The 20,270-nt window shown below is 37.4% G+C and overlaps 1 protein-coding gene across 1 annotated transcript; it reads left to right on the top strand.

The window, feature by feature from the left end:
* The first annotated feature begins 746 nt into the window (after positions 1-746).
* nt5dc2 (5'-nucleotidase domain containing 2) lies at positions 747-15,186 on the top strand. Its single transcript, XM_042492269.1, has 14 exons — positions 747-1,239; positions 3,775-3,959; positions 4,052-4,126; positions 4,218-4,273; positions 5,500-5,593; positions 7,475-7,603; positions 10,415-10,475; positions 10,583-10,685; positions 10,789-10,890; positions 10,975-11,056; positions 11,247-11,333; positions 12,886-13,026; positions 13,467-13,531; positions 14,605-15,186. Exons 1-14 carry the CDS (start codon positions 858-860, stop codon positions 14,864-14,866), a joined length of 1,824 nt encoding a protein of 607 aa, XP_042348203.1. The 5' UTR covers positions 747-857; the 3' UTR covers positions 14,867-15,186.
* The last annotated feature ends 5,084 nt before the right edge of the window (positions 15,187-20,270 follow it).

Raw genomic sequence — 20,270 nt, 5'->3', positions numbered from 1 at the left:
GTCTTTCACAGTCATGGAAGGTAATTAAGTGCATTTACTCAAATACTGAACTTAAGCACTTTCATTTTTACTTGAGTATTTCTACTTTATTTCATGCCACATTTTACTTCACTTTCAGAGACTAATACCAGATGTGGAACCAAGTCATTGTCATGTAAGTCACAAGTAAGTAAACTCTGCATTCAAGTCCCAAGTCAAATCAAGACAAGTCCTGAGTCAAGTCCAGAGTCCTAAACTTTAAGTTTCAAGTCCTAAACATGTCACTGGTGTTAAAGTCCTTTCTATTTTTTAGTCACTGGGGAGGGCATTATGTTTTTTATTAGGTTTGGGGAGAGATTTTCGACTTTAAATAATTGTGTTTTGTATTTATTTTAAATATCAACTGTGAAATATTGTTATTCATGGTGGAGGAAGGGTTGTGCATTTTTCCCCAGTCACTCAGGAAGGCTCAAGGAAAATTAGAAAGTCCCTTACACACTATTAAATTACATTTTTAAAATTTTGCTTGTAATTATTTCAACACTTTACTTTTACTTGAGGATCAGAATACTTCCTCTTCTTTAGCTCTACTAAATAAAATAAAACTAATATAGGATAAGATATTATTCCTCTGTGCACAAAGGAATGCCCTCTTTTCAAAAGTTACATAAAAAGATGTTGTCCCATGTGAATTTGTTTGCTATGATCAGACAGATCTGCTGCAGGGACTCCCGCTCCTCCCCTTTAAACAGAGGCGTGTTTCCGGGGCATGGCGCTGCACTGAGGGCAAAGGGATTGTTTTCATCTGCCTGCTTGTGCCAGCTTGCATCGGTAGCAGTTTTGTATTTTTAGACGCGTTTACATTTGCACAGTAAACAATGTCTTTCAAGGCGGCAGGTACAGCATTGACACGCACACTGTGGACAAGGGGACAAGGGACTCCTCCTCTTGCACGATCCCCGAAAGTGAACAGACTTTCTACAACATGCAGGCTGTCTGCAGGAACAAAGCGGGGCAGCGAAAACACAGAAAAACAAAGTTGCAGCTCTGACGCTAATGGAGACGTGTCGTACGTGCAACCATCAGCCGACGACCCCCCTCACAGATGCGCCACCGGGGAGAAGAAGCGACCCAAGGAGCCCGTGGGTGCTCCCGGTGTGACCGGTGTCAGGAGACGGTCTTACACCTCCACGGCAGCTCCGGTAAACCAGACGTCCTACCTGTGGGCTCGGTACAATGACACCAAGCGGCTGGTCCACGGTAAGTATGCACAGGTTTCCCCAAATTTGTCCTCAGTTTAACCCTAAAATATCAGCGGTTAACCCCCAGCGGTCAGCCGTTAGGACAGTTTGTTCACTCGGGGATTGTTTTTCATCCTCTGTCAAAGTAGACAGATGGCACGATAATGCTGCTTAATAATGCCAAACATTTTAGGAAAACGTTTAAATAACTGTATGCTGCTTTAAATAAAACAAACAAACAAACAAAATTTTCCAAACAGGCTTCCAAAGTTCCTCTTTTTGGTCCTAATAACAACAAAAAAGAAAAAAGAAAAAGAAAAGCTAACTAGCTTAAAATGTCATGTTATTTTGATGTAGTAGAGGATTTTAAACAGTCAAATTCTTATTTATGGTATGGCAGACCATTTGTTTAATTTCAGTTTGTTTGTTTTCCATATACTATTGCAAAATTATCAAAATATTGTACTTTTCATTGTGCTTGTGATTCTGTCCAAGTGTCCCAGCACTACTTTTGGTGTTATTTTGATGTAGTAGAATATTTTGAGCTTTAAAACATAGTAATTTATGATTTGTAGATCTTTTGTTTATTTGCTTTGTTTATTTTCCATATATTATTTAAAAATTATCAAAATATTTAACTTTTCATAGTGTTTGTTATTCCGTCCAAGTGTCCCAGCTCTACTGTTTTTTGTAGGGTATGGGAGACCACTAATTTAGTATTATGTAATCTACATTTGACCTTTATTTGAGGACAGCTTTATTTGCATAACAACTAACTGTTAGAGTCCAGTAATGTTGATCAAAATAGAGCAAAATGTAGCATGCTAAATATAAAATGCTAAAATGTGATCAAACTCTGTGCTAAATTGTTTGTTTATTTTCCATACTATTGCAAACTTATCAAAATATTGTACTTTTCATTGTGTTTGTTATTCTGTCTGAGTGTCCCAGTCCTACTTATAGTGTGTTATTACAGTTGGAAAAACATATTAAGATATATATTGATATCATTCAAGCAAATGCAAAGAAAAGTAACAAAACTTTGTAAAAACATTCAATTACAACTAAATGTACTGCCTTTAAAGGCTTACTTAAGTAAAATTGAACAAGCAAAATGTACTTAATATATTAACAGTAAAAGCAGTCATGTGTCATTTGTTTATTTGCTATAATGATGAAGTATTACTGTTGCATCAACATGCAAACAACACTTCAGTTTATGCTGTTGGGTTGTTTGATTTATAATAATGCATCTTAATTTATAAACTGATCAGTATTTTCGATAAAATCTAGCTGTAAGATGATTCTGTTTGTACAGAATAAGATGCAATTTTTCTGTGTTAGAACCAGAGGGGCTTTAGTGACCACTGACCAACATCACAGGACAGTCAAAAGAAAAAATTGACCACATTTTGTCTGGCTTTGTTTACTAATTTTATTTCTTTATATAAAAAATATTTAAAAAATACATAAATATATAGATGACAGTATTTGACAGACATTACTGATATTTTTTAAAGTCAGTTAGTGCACTTAAAAAACTTTTTTGGCCCCACTATTCACTCTCAAAAAGGACTGTTTTCCCAACATTTGATGTAGATAGTCTAAAGTTTTCACTGACAAAAAAAGTTATGTTTTATGTTGCAATAAAATTTGGGCAAAATAGAATTATCCGTCTTCAATTTTCGTTATTGGAAAATTGGTCTTAAACTTAATTCTGAGTGGCATTAAAACAATCTTAAAAAATCTTAAATCTACCTTGCATTAAGCTGCAGGAATCCTGCATGTAACATTTTTTTTTATATTATCAATGTACATTTCTTCAGTACTTTCTTAGGTCTATTTTTTTTTAATGTGGCTGAGCAAGATGGCTGGAGGCAAAGTAGCTCCTGGGTAGTTGTATACATCTTTTGCTGCACAGCTGCAGCCCTTATTGAACTATCCCAGGACATAAGGTCATGGCCCACTTTCTCTTATAGTGCTGTGCTCATTTTCCTGCCAGGGCATGAGAGGCTGTCTCAGATTGTAAACTGTTTGTTTAATCTGTGCCCATGTGTTAGCAGCGTGACTGTTATCAAAGTAAGCAACAGTGAGTGGATAACAAAAGGAAACTGATATAGAAATGAACCTTTACTTTAAACTTTAATGAATAAATGTTATAGACCAATTCAGCGATAAATTAAACGAAATACTCTTTATTTTATAAGGGTTAAATGTTTTCTTTTTTCGGATGGACTTAGCTCTGTGAAGAGTCAGTTGACATCCTTGAAGCACACATTACGCAACGTCCGATGAGCTTGCCAACATCACTAGATTGAAATCAGCGGTGGAATTACTGCTTCTCTCTCTGCAGAAGTGTGTAATCAGCAGGTTGTATAATCCAAGAGAATACCACGCATTTTGTTTTTATGTTTTGGTCTAATCCCACCCCATTTCAAATAAAAACAGTGACCTGCATTTTGTTATCTTATCTCGCTCAGTCATTGATTTCTGTCTGATTTAAACTGCGTTTGACCCATTTAATCAGAACGAAATCTTTCCCGTCTGCTCTCAGACCTGATCCCACCTGGTGCGTGTAACCTCCTCAACTCCTCCACCATCTACGCCAACAACGAGGTCAACCTGGCCGAAGTGGACATTTACGGCTTTGACTATGACTACACGCTGGCTCTGTACTCAGATGCGCTCAACACAATGATCTACAACACAGCGAGAGACTTCCTAATAGAACACTTTAAAGTGTGTTTTTCCGCTGTTGCATCAGTATATTGGTATTACTTCTGCTTTTAGAATCAGCTCCATTTATTCATTTTTTACTTCCTGCTTTACAGTACCCTGAAGGCATCCACAAATATGATTACATCCCCAACTTCGCTGCTCGGGGTCTACACTATGACATTCAAAAGGTAAACTCTTTTAAATCACAAATTTCCCATTGCAGAATATTTATATTTTCCCATACAGATAATTATTTGAAACTCTTTCCCTCCTCTGTAGGGTCTTCTGATGAAGATAGATGCCTTCCATTACATTCAGCCGGGAACAGTGTATCGGTGAGAGGATGATGCTGTTTTGAGTGATTCTTAAAGAATAAGCTCTGTATTTTTCAGCCTGGACCCCATTTTTCTCATGTTTTTTTCTTCTTAGCTAATGGGAACAAATATTTTGGTCCAGTGTTGAAAAAGGAAATGGCTGCAGTGTGTCCATTCGGGGCATGTTTGCATCATCAATTTACATCAAGTAACAGTTTTTTTTTTTTTTTTGGCCACTGCCAGGCTCAGATAATTAGTTAAAGTGTCAGACAATATTAAAGAAAAGATCCCTACAGAGATAGAAGTAGAACAATCATTATCGTTTAACCAGAAACAGCCTGGAAATCACTATCACCAAACACACCACACTATATTTAAATAGAATGTAATTTTATCATCATGAAACACACTTCATCCAAAGACAGTTAAAAACAAAAGAAACCACACAAAAAACCTTTTGGTTTGTCTCTCCACTTTTCCATCAATTACCAACTCTGGTTCTGTTAAAATAAACACTTAATTTATCCAGTTAGATGTGAAAAACTGATAGCTCTATACGTGCTTAAATGGAGTTTAAATGGAGTCTGGCGCGTTTAGTGGTGGCGTTTTAGGGCTGTTTTTAATTAAATAGAAAATGATCTTACTCTTTAACAAAAAAGGGTATCTCTGCAGGGATATTTTCCATAATACTGTCAAATGCCTAGAATAATAATCTGAGCCTGAGTTAGATGTGAAACTATGCTGACTCTATACATGCTAAAATTATAGGTAATTTCAATGGAGTGATTGGTGATTTCTACACTGTGTCTGGTTTAACAAAAAATTATCTTACTCTTTAAAAAAGAAAAAAAAGATCTGTTGGGATATTTTCCATAAATTGTCAGACACTTTGAATAACAATCTGAGCCTGTTGGTGACAAAAATAAGCACTTTTAGGGGACATAAACTGACTATGCAAATAATCCCTGCCTGGTAACATTGCAGTCTGGTTAACCAGCTGAAGCCCTCTCGCTCAATACTAAAACTGCAGAAAGTGTCGATCCCATTAACCACTTAGACACAAAAACATGGGAAAATAGGGTCGAGTTTGAAAAACACAGAACTTACCCTTCTAGTAGCAATTTGTTTCTTTTAGTTTATTTTTTCACATCCGTGCTGCTGAAGGCAACATCATCTGTTTGTTTTGTCCGATAATGTTGTTTGTGTGTTTTAACTCTAGTGTAATTATTTATGTTTGATGTTCCCAGGGGACTGAGCCCAGTGCCAGATGAGGAGGTCCTTCAGCTGTATGGGGGGACTTACCATGTCCCTCTGCAGCAGGACAGTGGCTTCTATGGAAAAGTAAGAGGATGTATTTCTTCTTTTAGTTATAGTACAGTAGTTAGTTAGTTTTTGGGATTACAAGACATCATCACAATTCAAAGCATGTCTCATTTTCCGGTTTTACAGATATCAGCAAAAAAAGAAAAGTAGGTACATAAAATAAATTAAGTTACAAAATAGCATATGACCAATACTCTTGCAATAAATGAATTGTATATAATTGAATTTTTTTTTTTTTTTTTTTTACAAATATACAATTTATCTTGATAAAGACCTTATTTTCTCATTGTTCATACTTTCTCCAGATAATGAGCTAATCTATATGTTTCATAGGTCAATAACCACCTCAATCTTTGTGCATCATTCATATATACTAAATCAATATCTCTTTTACCATCAATGGTAAAATACCAGATTTCAGCTAAACACATAAGGATCTTTGTTTTTTTAGTTGAATTGTATAAAACATATTTCTCATTACCATATTCATATTCTGTCATCCTAAATGTTCCCAGTTTTGGTTTAGTCCATATATCACCAGCCCACTGCTCTTTATACTGAATAAGTACAGAATCTCTGAACATACAAATGTTTTTTCATTATTAAGAAATACCTCATCAAACCCAGAGTTACTAAACAATGCAGATACATCTCGTGACCAAGGCCCAGTCATTGGATAAATGTTTTAACTTGAAACAGTTGTGTGGACAGAGCTACCTCACGTATATAACAGTTTTTGCATTTCGTGTTCAGATATTTCGCTCTCTGTGAAACACGTGTTTGGTTTGGTACAGATGTGAAAGCTCCTCTTAACTTTGTGGGCTCAACACATCTGGTATAATCTCATCCGGCCACTCTCAGACAGGGATGTAGTCCAGGATTACATCTGTTATTCTGAGCAGATATTCCAAGTGTCTGGCTTTGCATGGCTTTACCATTACATAAGTCTCTGATGCTGAATTTTGTAATCTCATTTGTTCCATTGTCGTCATGCATCAGCTGGAAGGCTGTGTTCCAGTCCCTGAAAAGCTGACCACAAGAACTTTGTGTCCAACAAAATAATTTGTTTTTAGTTTTAGAAGCTGCACTCAACCAGCATGAAAAGTAGAAATCTCTATTGAGTCTGACAGTCACACAGTTTAACCTGACTTGTGTGCTAATTAGGAGCAATTTGGACTCTTGATGTTTTGAATCAGGCTCAAATAGTTTTCGGTCCATCGGGTCTTTTAAGTGCTTCCTGCAGCAGAAAGTATGCCTCTCCATCTTGTAAATCTCCTTGAAACAGTCCTTTCCAAAATAGTTGGGCCTAATCTCATTTGGGGACTCTTGTTTTCAGGGTGACCACAGTTGTTGTTGGAAAACAAGTTTCTAATGTGATTAGGAAGTGTTAAATTTACATTTACTGCATCCAAACTACAAGCATTAAGTATTAGGGGTCGACTGATATTGGTTTTTCAGGGCCGATACCGATACTGATTATTAGTAGTTAGTGAGACTGACTGCCAATATGTGTAACCAATATGCATTTACAATAAAGACCTTTCTTTCAATATTTAGAATTTGGAATAAAGAAAACTCCAACACAAAACTTTATTCAAATGCCTTTAGCAAATGTTTAATCAAAACTGAAACTTCCAGCATCATGCACTGAAACTTCCCAGCAAGGTTTTTTAGAAAGTCAAGTAAAAATTAAAATAAAAATGAATAAATAAAAATATCTCCCTGAGGTTTTGCAAAGTAAAAGTTCACTTTCTTTGCACTTTTTAGTGAACTAATTTTATCATTGATCATTAAAAAAAAACGCTGATACAGATAATCAATGAAATGCCAAATATTAGACCCTACAATCGTCCAGGCTGATAATCTGTTGACCACTTTTAAGTGTGTTTTCTTTCACAGGGACCCAGGGTGAAGCAGTTCATGGACATCTTCTCCATCCCTGAGATGACTCTCTTGGCTGCTGCAAATGATTTCTTCATCACCAACGACATTGAATACGATCCAGTTCACCTTTTCAAGGACGTCTCGGTGAGTACGGCCCCTGGCTTTTGCGGTATTAAGTATAACTCTCTGTTTAGAGCTGAAGCCTAACCCTGCAGCTCACACTGAGAAGCATACTGACCCAGTGTGTTTGACTGTTTTCACTCTCTGCGGTTCTTCAGCTGGAGCGTCAGGAATCTGCTGAGCTCAGCAGAAGTTTGCAATAGTCTCTCATGGGTAGAACAAAGAACAATGGCAGCTTTTCCTGTTGGTCCTGAGATGCCAGGGTTTCCAGTTACAGAGGGTTGCTGTACAATATCAGCTTGGATTAAAAATAATAACAAAAAAAATCATATGACATTCTTAAGCAATGACATATAACAGGTCATTTCTATTTATTCTATTTATTTAATCAAATTGAAAGGGGACCATGTACAGTTTAAAACATAAATGTCACCATTTAATGCACCCTACCAGATTTATAGTTGTGAGCTAATTCGAATTTGCAGTCCCTCGGCAGCTCAGAACAAATACACAGCACGATGACATCGTAATACAAAGTTGTACAAGAAGAAGAGAAAAAGAAAAGACACACACAAGACAGAATAATACACACAGTAGCACATCATATAAAGTGTTACAAGGAAGACACAAGACAGACAATACAACACAAAACTACACAAAAAAACATCACTTACAAAACACAATAAAAAAATACCCAAGTTCACAGCTATTCCTCAGCAGTTAGTTAGCTGGATCCTACCATGAAATCTGTAGATCTGGTGTAAATTTCTACGTTCACATTGCACAGCTTAATGCTCAATTGAGATTTTTTCACATTTATGTCTGAAATGACATCAACGGGAAAAGATCTCAACCCTAAAATGCCTCACATGCAACCAATAACATCACACACATGCACGTTAGAACAATAACAAAAAACGTCACTTTTGTGAGACACAGGCATTTGGGGGGAAAAATGAATGACCCAGCAGCACAAATGTTCATCTTCCAAATGATTTGCGGTGGAAGTTGGGTGACAGTTCATCATGTGTCGAGGCAGCGACGGCCCATTGTTCAGATGGGCCCAGCATTCTCCCAAACAGAAGCACGTGGCCAGTTATTATGCAGAATTACTTCATCAGAGCTACTTCATTTGCATAATGATTAACCATGTGCTTCTGTTGGGGAGAGTGTGCAGCTATTTTCGGAGCAATGCGCCTTTGTTTTTGGGATAACAGGCTGTAGACTGTTCAGGCTTCGAGATTATGAGCCGTTAGAACGAGCGCGTCCAATCTTTTTTGAATGGGCGCCAGATTAGATAATGTGGAAATATTTGGCGGCCAGCTGGTTCCCATCATCAAATAAGTCATTAAAAAAAAGTAATAATACAAATTACAAATACTTTTTCAGTGAAAAGTATTTATTTTTCTACCGCTCCTAAAAGTGGCAGCCCTTACTGTCGACTTTAGGCCTCTTTCCTGTGGCCTTGTCTGCTACCTAACAGGAAATGTCTGCTACTAGATAACTGTTTACTTGTTTACAGTCTCTTTCCAAAAAAACAGATTAGCTCTGTCTGTGTAGTTCCTGCTTGCTGCATGTCTCCAAACTGTATGATCGAACTGCTGTTGTGAGGTAAATAACAACAAATTCCAAGTGAAGTTGCTTGATTAACCAATATTGTATTATGGGTCACAGAGTACATTTTCAAAGACAAGCTGTGGAATAAAATCGGTCTGTTTGCCATGATTGGCCTCCAGCCAAACTTCGGACATGCCTGCGTTAGAACAGTGGCATGAAGGTGAGAAGGCACAGCCATAGTTAAAGCTCTATTAGCAGCTTATTGGTAGTTCTGTGCAGTGGGTGCAGGAGTAGTCAGCAGTTGAGAGGCCACAGTTTGAAAGATTTCACAGCAGTACAGTTGCTCCAAAACTGTTTTTGTTCCAGAGCTCCATTCCAATATTTCTGTCGGTGCCTCACAACAAGGCGGTTAGGCATGTTGGCAAGTTATCCTCATAAGAAAGCTGCTGGAAACTGGGGCAGCCCACCGCAGCAGTGGTGCAGCTATGGCAGCCTTCTGTAGTGCCCACAAACAGCTTCGGCACAGGACACAGGGCTCCCACAGTCATGGAAAGCTTGGATAAGTGATGGAATTTCACAATATTGGTCTCCATGCCTTGGGAAGGGTTTTTTTTTAAATGCGTAATGAAATTAATTGCTATGGTAATCATTTGTATGTAATTTTCCATTTAATGTAACAACAACAAATGTATTTTCTGCAGGCTAGTTGTTGATGTAACGTAGCCTTAAGTGACATGCATTTCTTCATTCTCTTCCCATGTTTCCTCTCTGCCTCAATGTATGCCAGCTACAGATAACTATGTTTGAATAGTGTTTGAAACTGATGTGTTTGAATAAGAAAAAAATAATGTTGAAATAATACGATTAACATGTACAGTCATGAATCATAAAGTTTCCATACCTATGCTGTGGCCCCCTACTCCTTTATATGGAACTGCTTTTCTGAGGTGGAGCAATGCTTGTTTTACACACTGTGAATGGTCATGGATATTTTATTATGGGTCCTTCAAAAGTCATGGAAAGGTTTGAAAATTTGTTGGAACCATTTTTAAGTATGATCCAAAAACTTAATGAACTTAATGAAAAAACTCACATTAATCTGATATGAATGTTTAGGCCCATATATGGAAGTGGCCCACATCTGATTGAAAAAAAAATCTGACTTTTGTGCCCACTGTACTCTGAAAAAATCAGCTTTATGCCAAATGAGAGCAAAGATTTGGGCCATATTTGCTTGTGATGTGAACGTATCCCGTGTAACACTTGTTTAATCCACAGGAGGCCATTGGCATGGTCCACCTCAAAGGCTTCATGTACAAATGGGTCATGGAAGATCTTGGTAAGAGATCCTTTCCCTATTTTTGTATAAAGTCAGCACATTACAGCACATAAAATAACACTAAGATTACAGTCTGTGCCACCGAGCTGTCTCCCTTCTCTTCACAGATAAGTTCATTCTGAGAGGAGAAGAGACTGATGCTGTTTTGCATCGATTGGTCAGTGATGGGAAAAAACTATTCCTCATTACCAACAGTCCCTTCAGCTTCGTGTAAGTGTTGGCTCTGTCCGCTATGAGGCCACTCTGACTCATAGTGACGGTAAACTGCTCTGTTGCAGTCTGTTATTCCAATTTTTTTCTCTCTTGTGTGCAGGGATAAAGGAATGACACACATGGTGGGAAAAAACTGGAGGGATTTCTTTGATGTTGTCATTGTGCAGGCAGACAAACCTCACTTCTTCACTGATTGTATCAAGTAAGTAAATGTTTTTTAGAAAGTGGTGAACAGAGCATTGATCATCTGGTTCAGAAGTGTCATAAAAAGTGTGGTGCTTTACAGACCCTTCAGGCGCTTGGATGGTAACGGGGATCTTCGTTGGGAAAAGATAAAGAGTTTGGATAAAGGACAGATCTACAAACAGGTCTGTGTTACTTCAGGCTACTGTCTGAGTTTTCAGAAATGTTTCCTTGTGTTTGAACTGCCCCACACGTTTATTTCTCTACTTCATCTTCGATCTTACATGTTGTAAATGTGACACGTTGTTGCTTGTTAAAGTCTGTGCGACTCTATGAAATAAACAGACTGGCCTTTTGTGGTGTTCTTTGTTTCAGGGAAACTTGTTTGACTTTCTCCGACTGACAGGCTGGAGAGGCTCAAAGGTTCTTTACTTCGGAGACCATCTTTACAGTGACTTGGCTGTGAGTGTCAGAGCATTGCGATGCCAGCGCTGATAATTATTGTGTTAAAGGAATACTTCACCCACAAAATGACCATTTATTTATCAGTTAGTCATGCCATGTTACCTTGAATTTGTAAAGAAAACTATTTTCTTGCATTCCTCCACATTAAACAGCAAACATATCAATTTCTTGATTGATTGGGGGGACCACATTTAACACCTTTTGTAGTGAAAATGCGTGTTTTTGGGAAGTACTAAATACATGACATAAATGAGACTCGGGTTGTACTGCATGAGTGTGAGAGTTTGTAAACATGTTTTGATATAGTTTTGCTGTTGTTTCCCTAATCAATCAATATGTTCAACGTATTCCATGGAAACATGCAAGAAAAAAGTTTTTCATCATAAAATGGTGATTTTCTTGGTGAAGTATTACTTTAAGTATTCACATTGTGACTAACTCTTGGTACTGTGATTGGGTTGATTTTTATTTGTATTTAATGCACCTCATCTATTATATTATTATTACGATTATATGACATTAACTTAAAAGTTTTAAACTATACATTTGATTTGAAGTAATTCTAATAATAATAATAATAATAATAATAATTTTTAAGCAGTAATCATTATTGTCCAGATCCTGTCAAACACAAAGAAACACAGACAGAGATTCCCACACAGCAAGATGTCCACTTTCTCCTTGTATTGCACAATTCTGAAATTTCCAGTGAATAATTTGGGTGGGACTAAAAGGGGGCTGCACAGTGCAAACTTCAATCACTAGATGTCAGTGTGGACTTCCTGATATGGCATGGATTACTGTGCAGAAGGTATTCCATGTTTATTGTTAATGTATCATTTTGAAGTACTTGCTGATGAGACACAATCCAATTTTTATTTTATTTTTTTTTTGTTGCACTTTTAACAGACAATTCAAAGTGCTTTACACAAGGGGAAGAAATGCATTAAAGATGCATTTAAAACACAACAAAAAGCAAAATAAAATCAAATGTAACAGAATAAAGTGAGATTTAAAAAAAACAAACAGACAAATTCATATATTTTATAGAGTAGAAATAGTGCAATAGAAAAACCGATCCGTCAAAGGAACAGGAAAGCAGCGAATTGTTGAATTAGATTTTGAAATGGCTTATGTTCGGGAGCTATTTGGTTCCATCTGTGTGCAGCATCTAAAACCATTTACTTTTAACTTCAGGCACCATCACCTGACTACTTCCTACAGATCTAAGGAGTCTGCTGGGTTTATATTCTTCAAACAGATGGCCCAAAGTCATTAAGTGATTTATAAACCAGCAGCATCCCAGCTGTAACCAGCTAAAAGCCACTGATTCTCTCATAAAATGAAGACATGTAGGACGGGTGAAACTAAAGACGCCTGGAGACTAAAAATGTTCCCGTTGAGTATATTTGGTGTTTCTGCTCTGAAAGACTGACGGAGAAACACCACATAATGCTCGAGATACAGATTCTCGATGGGTCTGTGCAGGATATTACAATTCATCACTGTACAAGCTGGAGTTTGACCAAAGCAATCTCACTTGTGGCAGGATCTGATGTTACGACACGGTTGGCGTACAGCCGCCATCGTGCCTGAGCTGGAGCAGGAAACCAAAGTGGTGAGCACAGACCGGTACGCTCTGAGCCTCACCTGGCTGCAAGCTTTGACCGGCCTGATGGAACGCCTGCAGGTGAGAAATGAATTCCAGGGGTGGATTGCAGCTTTCATTTTTACGCAGGGGATCGCAACATAACAGCATTGACACATCTCAGTCTTTCTCAATTTAAATCCAAAATGTGTTAAGGGGTAAAAGAGACAGATGTTGACATTTCACAGCCAGCAGTTACTCGTGTTTGGTGCGCCTCAAATTGCTGAATTAACTGATAGCAAACCACAATCTGCACTGACATTTATTTCCAGCTGTTTGTCGTATTGGTTCTAAATTGAACTGGTACGATTGTCTTGTAATTAAGCAGTGGGAAACTGAAAGAAGTAAAAACAACTTTATCACTGTGGCTCAGACCAAAGAATACCAACTGTTTCTGTTCTCACGTTTTAATAGAGAATCAGATCTTTCTTCGGCAAGTTTTTAGACCTTGATCTCCTAATTATGTTTTGTCATTATCTTAGACACACCGGGAACCAGAGTGTAAACTGGTTTTTCAGGAATGGCAGAAGGAGAGAGAAGAGCTCAGGTGGGTGTTGTTATCTCAGTCCATTACTCGAGCTCATGCACCTCCAATGAACCCAATGACCCTGCTGATATTAGGTATATTTATGAAAAGCAACAAACTCAAGTACAGTTCTGAGACTGTTGTACTGGAGTGTTTTAGATTTGTGGTACAAGTATACGATGCTTGTGCTCCTCTAGATTTACTTTACAGCTATAGTCACTTTGTAGGTTAAGATTTTAAGAGCCCGTAATGAGCATATAACATATAATGCTTTTATACTATAAATTAAACTCCCTAACTGTATATTAGAAGTTAAAATTGAGCAGCTACATAATTAAATCTGGGGTCGGCATAAACCTGGAAAAAATAACAGATTTTGGTAGATGTTATATTTTGTTTATTGTCAGACTTTCTTTTTTGCTCTCTTTTGGATAAACAGAGCAAAGAGGAGATGCAGAAGTCTAATGTTCCCTCAGTCCAATCAAATTATAATATACTAAAAGTTTATTATCAGATTTTTTCCGAATGATGCCATAATTAAGCTGCCCATCCCCACATTAACATGTACACAACAAAATGCTGCGTACATGTTCATGAATGTGTAGAACTAATATGACAATATCAGACTAACAAAGACCATAACTGCCTACATGATGATTACTTTTATTTAATATAACTTAAAGGACATTTGTGTAAGACTTTCACTTGAAATTGGCTATCTTTGTTGCATAAAGACTTTTACTCGGGTAATTATCTGAATAATTACGGACAAAATGCTTTAAAATGCACTTTATTAAAACTTTTCCATCATTATTTTCATTTAGGTCTAACATGAAAAACATGTGCGTAGTTAATGTATTAGCTGTGTTTATATGTATGTGTCTGTTCCATTTATGATTTTTATAACCACTTGCTTGTTTGTTATGTTGTCGTTGGTGTCTTTGCACAATTCCTGCTATGTTAGTTATTATCTACTTGTTTTTATCACATCTTGTGTGCTAATAAATTCAAATTCTCCACTTCCACTGCTACACATATGAATCCTTACATGCTGAAAATCATACCATCATATACTTTATCCTTTCATGTCGCAGGGTGATGACAAAGAACTTGTTCAACCCTCAGTTCGGCAGCATCTTCAGAACGTGTCACAACCCCACTTACTTCTCCAGACGTCTGTCTCGTTTCTCAGACATCTACATGGCCTCCCTCAGCTGTCTTTTAAACTACGACCTCTCGTACACTTTCTACCCGCGCCGTACCCCTCTGCAGCACGAGGCTCCTCTATGGATGGACCAGCTCTGCACAGGCTGCATGAAGACTCCTTTTCTGGAGGAGATGTCTCACATACGATGAGATCTGGGCTCTCCTCAGTGACTGTGTAATGTTTTAGACCTTGAAAACATTTTTTTTTTATAGCTAGGGATTCTTTTTAGTCAAGAAGATGCCGCACAACTTCGTCCACGGGGCGAAGCATTCCTGTTCTACACAGTGACCCACTTCCTAAATGAATTCACTAGAGGGTGCTGTAGATGTAGCTGCTGTTCACAAAGCATGCCATCAAAGACTGACAGACACTTTGGTTGATGCCTGAATCAAAGGGATTTGAAAATACAGGTCAATATAGAGCTACCAACGCACAATTACAACAAATAAATAAATAAAATGCAACATAATTATGTGTTTATTTTCTTATTAACCATCTTATACTGTACTCTTCACATTTTAATATAATACTTGGAAAATTGAAGAGGAGAAAGTTGCCACAAAATTATTATGAACAGAATGAGTACAACCCTAGCACAGGGTGTCTGAATTTAAGACATTTTTAGAACCTGCGATTTCATACATATTAGGCCTTAAAAGTCTTATGTATGGTCTTAATATTGAATTTGTGAGGTCTTAACCACAAATATTTTATTTAATTTCATTTTATGTTTTAATCTCTTTTTGTAACAATGAGTCACGCTTCATGCGTTTTTGCATGAAGTCCACATTTTTGATGTTACAGATCTTGACGATATCTTAATACTTTCTTTTTTACTTTAGAATTGCACTTAACATTTTGGCAAAAATGTAGACTAACCTAACTCAAGCTTACAAAAAACAAAAACTCTGCACTGGGCCACATATATATGAGCCTACTAACCACTACACTGCAGTACCTACAGTAGTTAGAAATATTGTTTTTGTTTAGAAATAAAAATTAAAATTTTTAAAAAGCATTAAATTTAGGCGATACTTGTAGACCTCCCAGCTTACCACTGGGACTAAATTAATGATCCTACATCAGGTGAGTTGTGCATGTTGTCAAATCTCTTGTCTTCTATTATTTGATTGGTTGTCTGGTTGCCAGGCAGCGCAGCCTCCATTCATCCTCACTGTACTCAGCATCTCAAACTCATTCACTTACAGGCGCGAAGACAGCAAAGGTACTGTACTCTCTGCATGCTGTGATCACACGGGGCTTTGACGGATGTTTAAGTGGTGCTGAGTGTGCAGGAGAGCTGGAGCTGAATTCAGATGTCTGGGGGAGAAAGTAAAACGGTCATGGTTAAGTTTTGCAGAGCTGTCCCGAGCAGGAGTTATTGGTGTGGCCGGTTGGTAACGAAGCGTTGCTGTACGGGGCAATATCGCTGCTCGGTAATTTGTGTTGGTTGTTACGTGGCAGAAGTCTTTGTTGCATTTTCTGTTTTATGACTTTTTTTGCCCGAGTAGCAGACTGTATGAGCCCAAAGTTTGGTTAAAAAAACAGAAAAGACATAGACTTCTCGCGCATTGTTTGCACGCTGACATCATCGTTGCATGTGAAGTTGGCTTTAGCCTCGTCGTTTTATTTTATTTTATTTTACTTTTTATAGGACATTTTCTAACATGTATGAGTAAAACATTTTCAGTTTGCTGTAATAACTTGATTTATTTGGTGGTCTGAAAGCAAAATACTCAGCTTGTGCTTTCTGATGTGTCACACATGGGTGTAGATTTCAGGGGGATGTGTATTTGTTATGAAAACATGAAAGGACCTTTTTTTTTTAACAAAAAACATTTACATCATAATTTGATGCAGAAAGGCCACAATTTGGTGCAAAAAAAAATCACCCAAAATGCAGGAAATTAAGTGTTTGATGCTCAAAATGATGTGGTGACGGACCCCCAAAACCCCTCAGTTTCATGTGTGTCCCCTCCACTGATGAAATGAAACCTTTGGCCTTGCTGTCACATGTGGCTATTTATAACTTTGTCGATCCAAAATATTCATTAACTCATTCAACCTTTATTTAAATCTCAATTAATCAAAAATATATTCAGCTGCAGCCATAGTTCTCATTCAGATATGTCCAAATGACCGAACTCAAAATTTTAAATAGGTCTGCTCTATTATCTGAAAATTATATTATTTACCCAAAATGTTAATATTGAAATAAGAAAATGTTACATTAAATCTAATTTCATTATTTTCATTTTTTATTTTATTTAGATTGATTTAAAAACATTTTAACACCTTATGTCACCGTTTGACATTCAGTGATTAATTGCACCTCAACATCCCCGTTCAAGGTTCATAGATTAACATGACATCTGATGACAGATTGACATTTTCTCTCAATCTCAGTCATGAAGGCTATTGATCCATCTGTCATTAAGTGAGACCACATTGTCCAGTGAGGAGCTGCAAGACTTCCTGTTTTCTCAGCAGAGCTCTGAGTGTGTTTAGTTTGATTCTCTTAGACTCTTTTTGCACATCAAAACCTCCTTTGGCACACTGCTTGTTGGCGGCATTTTGCATCCAGGGTCAAAATCTCTTTGGATATATTTTTTTTTTGGATGAAACTCAATCCTCACAGTGTTTGTATTTTTAATTTCCCTCTTCAGTAGATCTGACAATGCAGTTTTTTTATTTTATTTTATTATTATTTTTGTTCCATTGTGGACTAACAAAAAAAAGACAATGAGAAAAGTTTCTAAAAAGCATTGGGTTGCAATAACAGGCCCACAAAGGCATGAAACAAGAAAGAGTATTTTAGGTTGTACAAAATGAAAAAAAGAAGATTTATGTCTCTAAGTGATGATCTGATACCAGTTTTCTTTCCTAAACTTGGAGTATCTTATATATCTTATTTACTGACCATACTGAATATTTGTTTGAGGTAGTTGATGTAGATGATTCATTGTGTTTACGAGTGAGATAATGTCATTCTGAAGTCCGAAACAGAGAGAGAGAGAGACGGCATTAGCTCAGTGCTGTTTATCTCTTTGAATTTATTTTTAGTTCTGGATGAATATGTTTCGCTCTGACAGCAGCATCCTCAACTCTTTGGTACCCGGTGCCAGTACTGGTTTCAGGCTGTTTTCATCTCTGATGGCTGGTGATCATTGAACATGGTTTTGAATTTGAAAACAACTTAAAGACAAGTGCTAAGAGAGCTGCTTTTCCTATTTTATTTTAGTGGAGCATCTGTGCTGAGGTGGATGACTTGAGTCACATGCCTTGGCTGGAACCAGACTCCATGCAAGGACTCAGACTTGCTCGACTAACACTGATAAATGACTTGACTTGTTACTTGATATTCATGACTTGAGACTTGACTTAGATCAAGGAGAGATGACTCGAAGGGACTTGGCTTTGTTTTAATTAAATATCTGCATTTTTCTAGATATTGAGAAGTTTTTTTTTTTTTTTTTTAATGATAAGGTGATTTTCAGTGCATTGCACCCAAACAGAGGCCAACACTTGAGGCAGCTGTCATATAGAGTGTCCCAGGCATAATGTTTTTCTTCGCCCTGGTTATCCATAAAAACACAATGGATTTTTCCATTTGACTTAGGATCATTGAAAAAAAAGCTCTGTAGCAAGCAAATGCTTATGTTACTTACATGTTTTGTTTAGCAAGGTAATCTCCACAAATGACTGCCACTTTTAAGATGTTTGAAGCTTAAATGAAATGACAAGTAAAAAGCTAATGTTCGGCTTTAAACAAACTACATCGCAGTCGCATGACTCATGTTGCGACCACAGCGAGGCTGCAAAGCTGTGTTTGGTGTAGTAACGTTCTGTAGTTTCATTTAGCCAATTGTTAAAAACCACCTTTTGAAAGACACATAAAACCTTCAATACAGGCACAATTTTTTTCTGAATGAATAGCCATCCCAAACATTGAACATGAACATGAACACTGATTTTTGTTATTATAACCCCATGGACATGAAAAAAACAAAGAAAAAAAATTTCCATTGCTTTTTTTTTCTTGGTGACGACTTTGAAAGGGAAAGGATGGTCCCAAAATGACACAGATTTTAGTTTTCTACAATCAGTCCCGTCTTTTCCAATGAGCTTCACCCAGCTTGTCCTGGTAACCCTTCATCCTTCAGTGCCTCCGCCCTGGATTCTCTCTGCAGCTCTCTGTCCATTCACAGTTCCACTCCTTCATCCTTTTTGTGTTATCTCTCCATCCCTCCACTTCTCCCCTTTTCATCCTCACTCCCTCATTCCCTCACCTCTAAATCTCTCAGCTCCTCTGCATGTACGACCCTCCCTTCCTTCATATCTTCCAGCTTCCAGTTGAGTGCCTCCATGTCTGTCACTGTGCTGCTGTGGGAGGCTGCGCTGCACTCACAGCTCTGCTCTGGCAGCCAGTCCCTCCACACGGCAGCCTCTTCCATTATTTAATGTAACGGGACCTTTACTTTTACAGCTGAGCGACGTTCTCTGCTCCGTGTTGCAATATTTTCCTGCCGTCGATCCTTCACCAGCCTTGAAACAAAAACAATACAAGCCCCACAGATAAAACACAGACTTACATGGTTTGTTTTAATGTATTATCATTCCTGCTCTTCTGCTAAGTTATGATAAAACAACATCTTTTTTAATTCATTAGGTTTGTATTCCTTTTGGCCAAAGCAACAGAGAAAAAACAGATGGGCTCAGCTTGGCAGGATTGGAGATTTTAGTTTCGGCTGTAACACGCAGAGCAGTGGAGAGGGATAGAAGGGCCTCAAGGTACAAGCTAATTGGCCCTTGCCGATGCCCTGGAGTGGGGACGTTTGAATTCACTGTTGTGTAATCATTAATCAGATCTCACACGATAAGCAATTAGTCTGTAATGAAAAAGGATAAATCACCATAAGCCCAAATTGTTTTTGTTGCCATTATGTCTTCAGGGTAAAGTTAAATTAATAATTTGTCATACCTGCAAGGATAACTGATAACTGATTGACAAGACTGGTAGTGAATGCGGTTGTCACAGCTGAATGTAGAGTTATAATATATACAGTATGAATTTCACATTGGGAGGTTAAATATTGCAACAACGAAAACTGCAAGAAAATCTTATCTGTACATTTTATATTATATTTGCACCATATCCCAAACTTTCCATCTATTGTTTATGTAAAGACTTAAAGCACATGAGCAAAAACAAAAAAACCTAAGTCAGTGGCTCCTAACTGGTGGGTCGCAGCCCAAAAGTGGGTCCATTCTGAAAGGACCACAAGAAACTCCCGAACATGTCAAGTTTGTAAAAAATAAATAAATTCATTAAAAAAAAAAATAAATTCAAATTTCTGGCACTGGGATTTTATTTTGAAGTGCTGTGCTTGGGTTGCAGGATTATATATTGACTATGTTTCAAGTAATTGCACTTTTTCTGTGTAATATGCTGTTTTTTATTATGTTCATAGCTCACATGCTGTATACATTTTGTGAAATGAAATGTGATAAATTTTTCTTATGTGTGGACCTTCAACTAATGACTAAGGACAA

The sequence above is a fragment of the Plectropomus leopardus genome, chromosome 8, assembly GCF_008729295.1.
Source record: "Plectropomus leopardus isolate mb chromosome 8, YSFRI_Pleo_2.0, whole genome shotgun sequence".
NCBI lineage: Eukaryota > Metazoa > Chordata > Actinopteri > Perciformes > Serranidae > Plectropomus > Plectropomus leopardus.
Note: the sequence above shows the minus strand (reverse complement) of the source record. Positions and strands in the feature narration are given on the sequence as shown.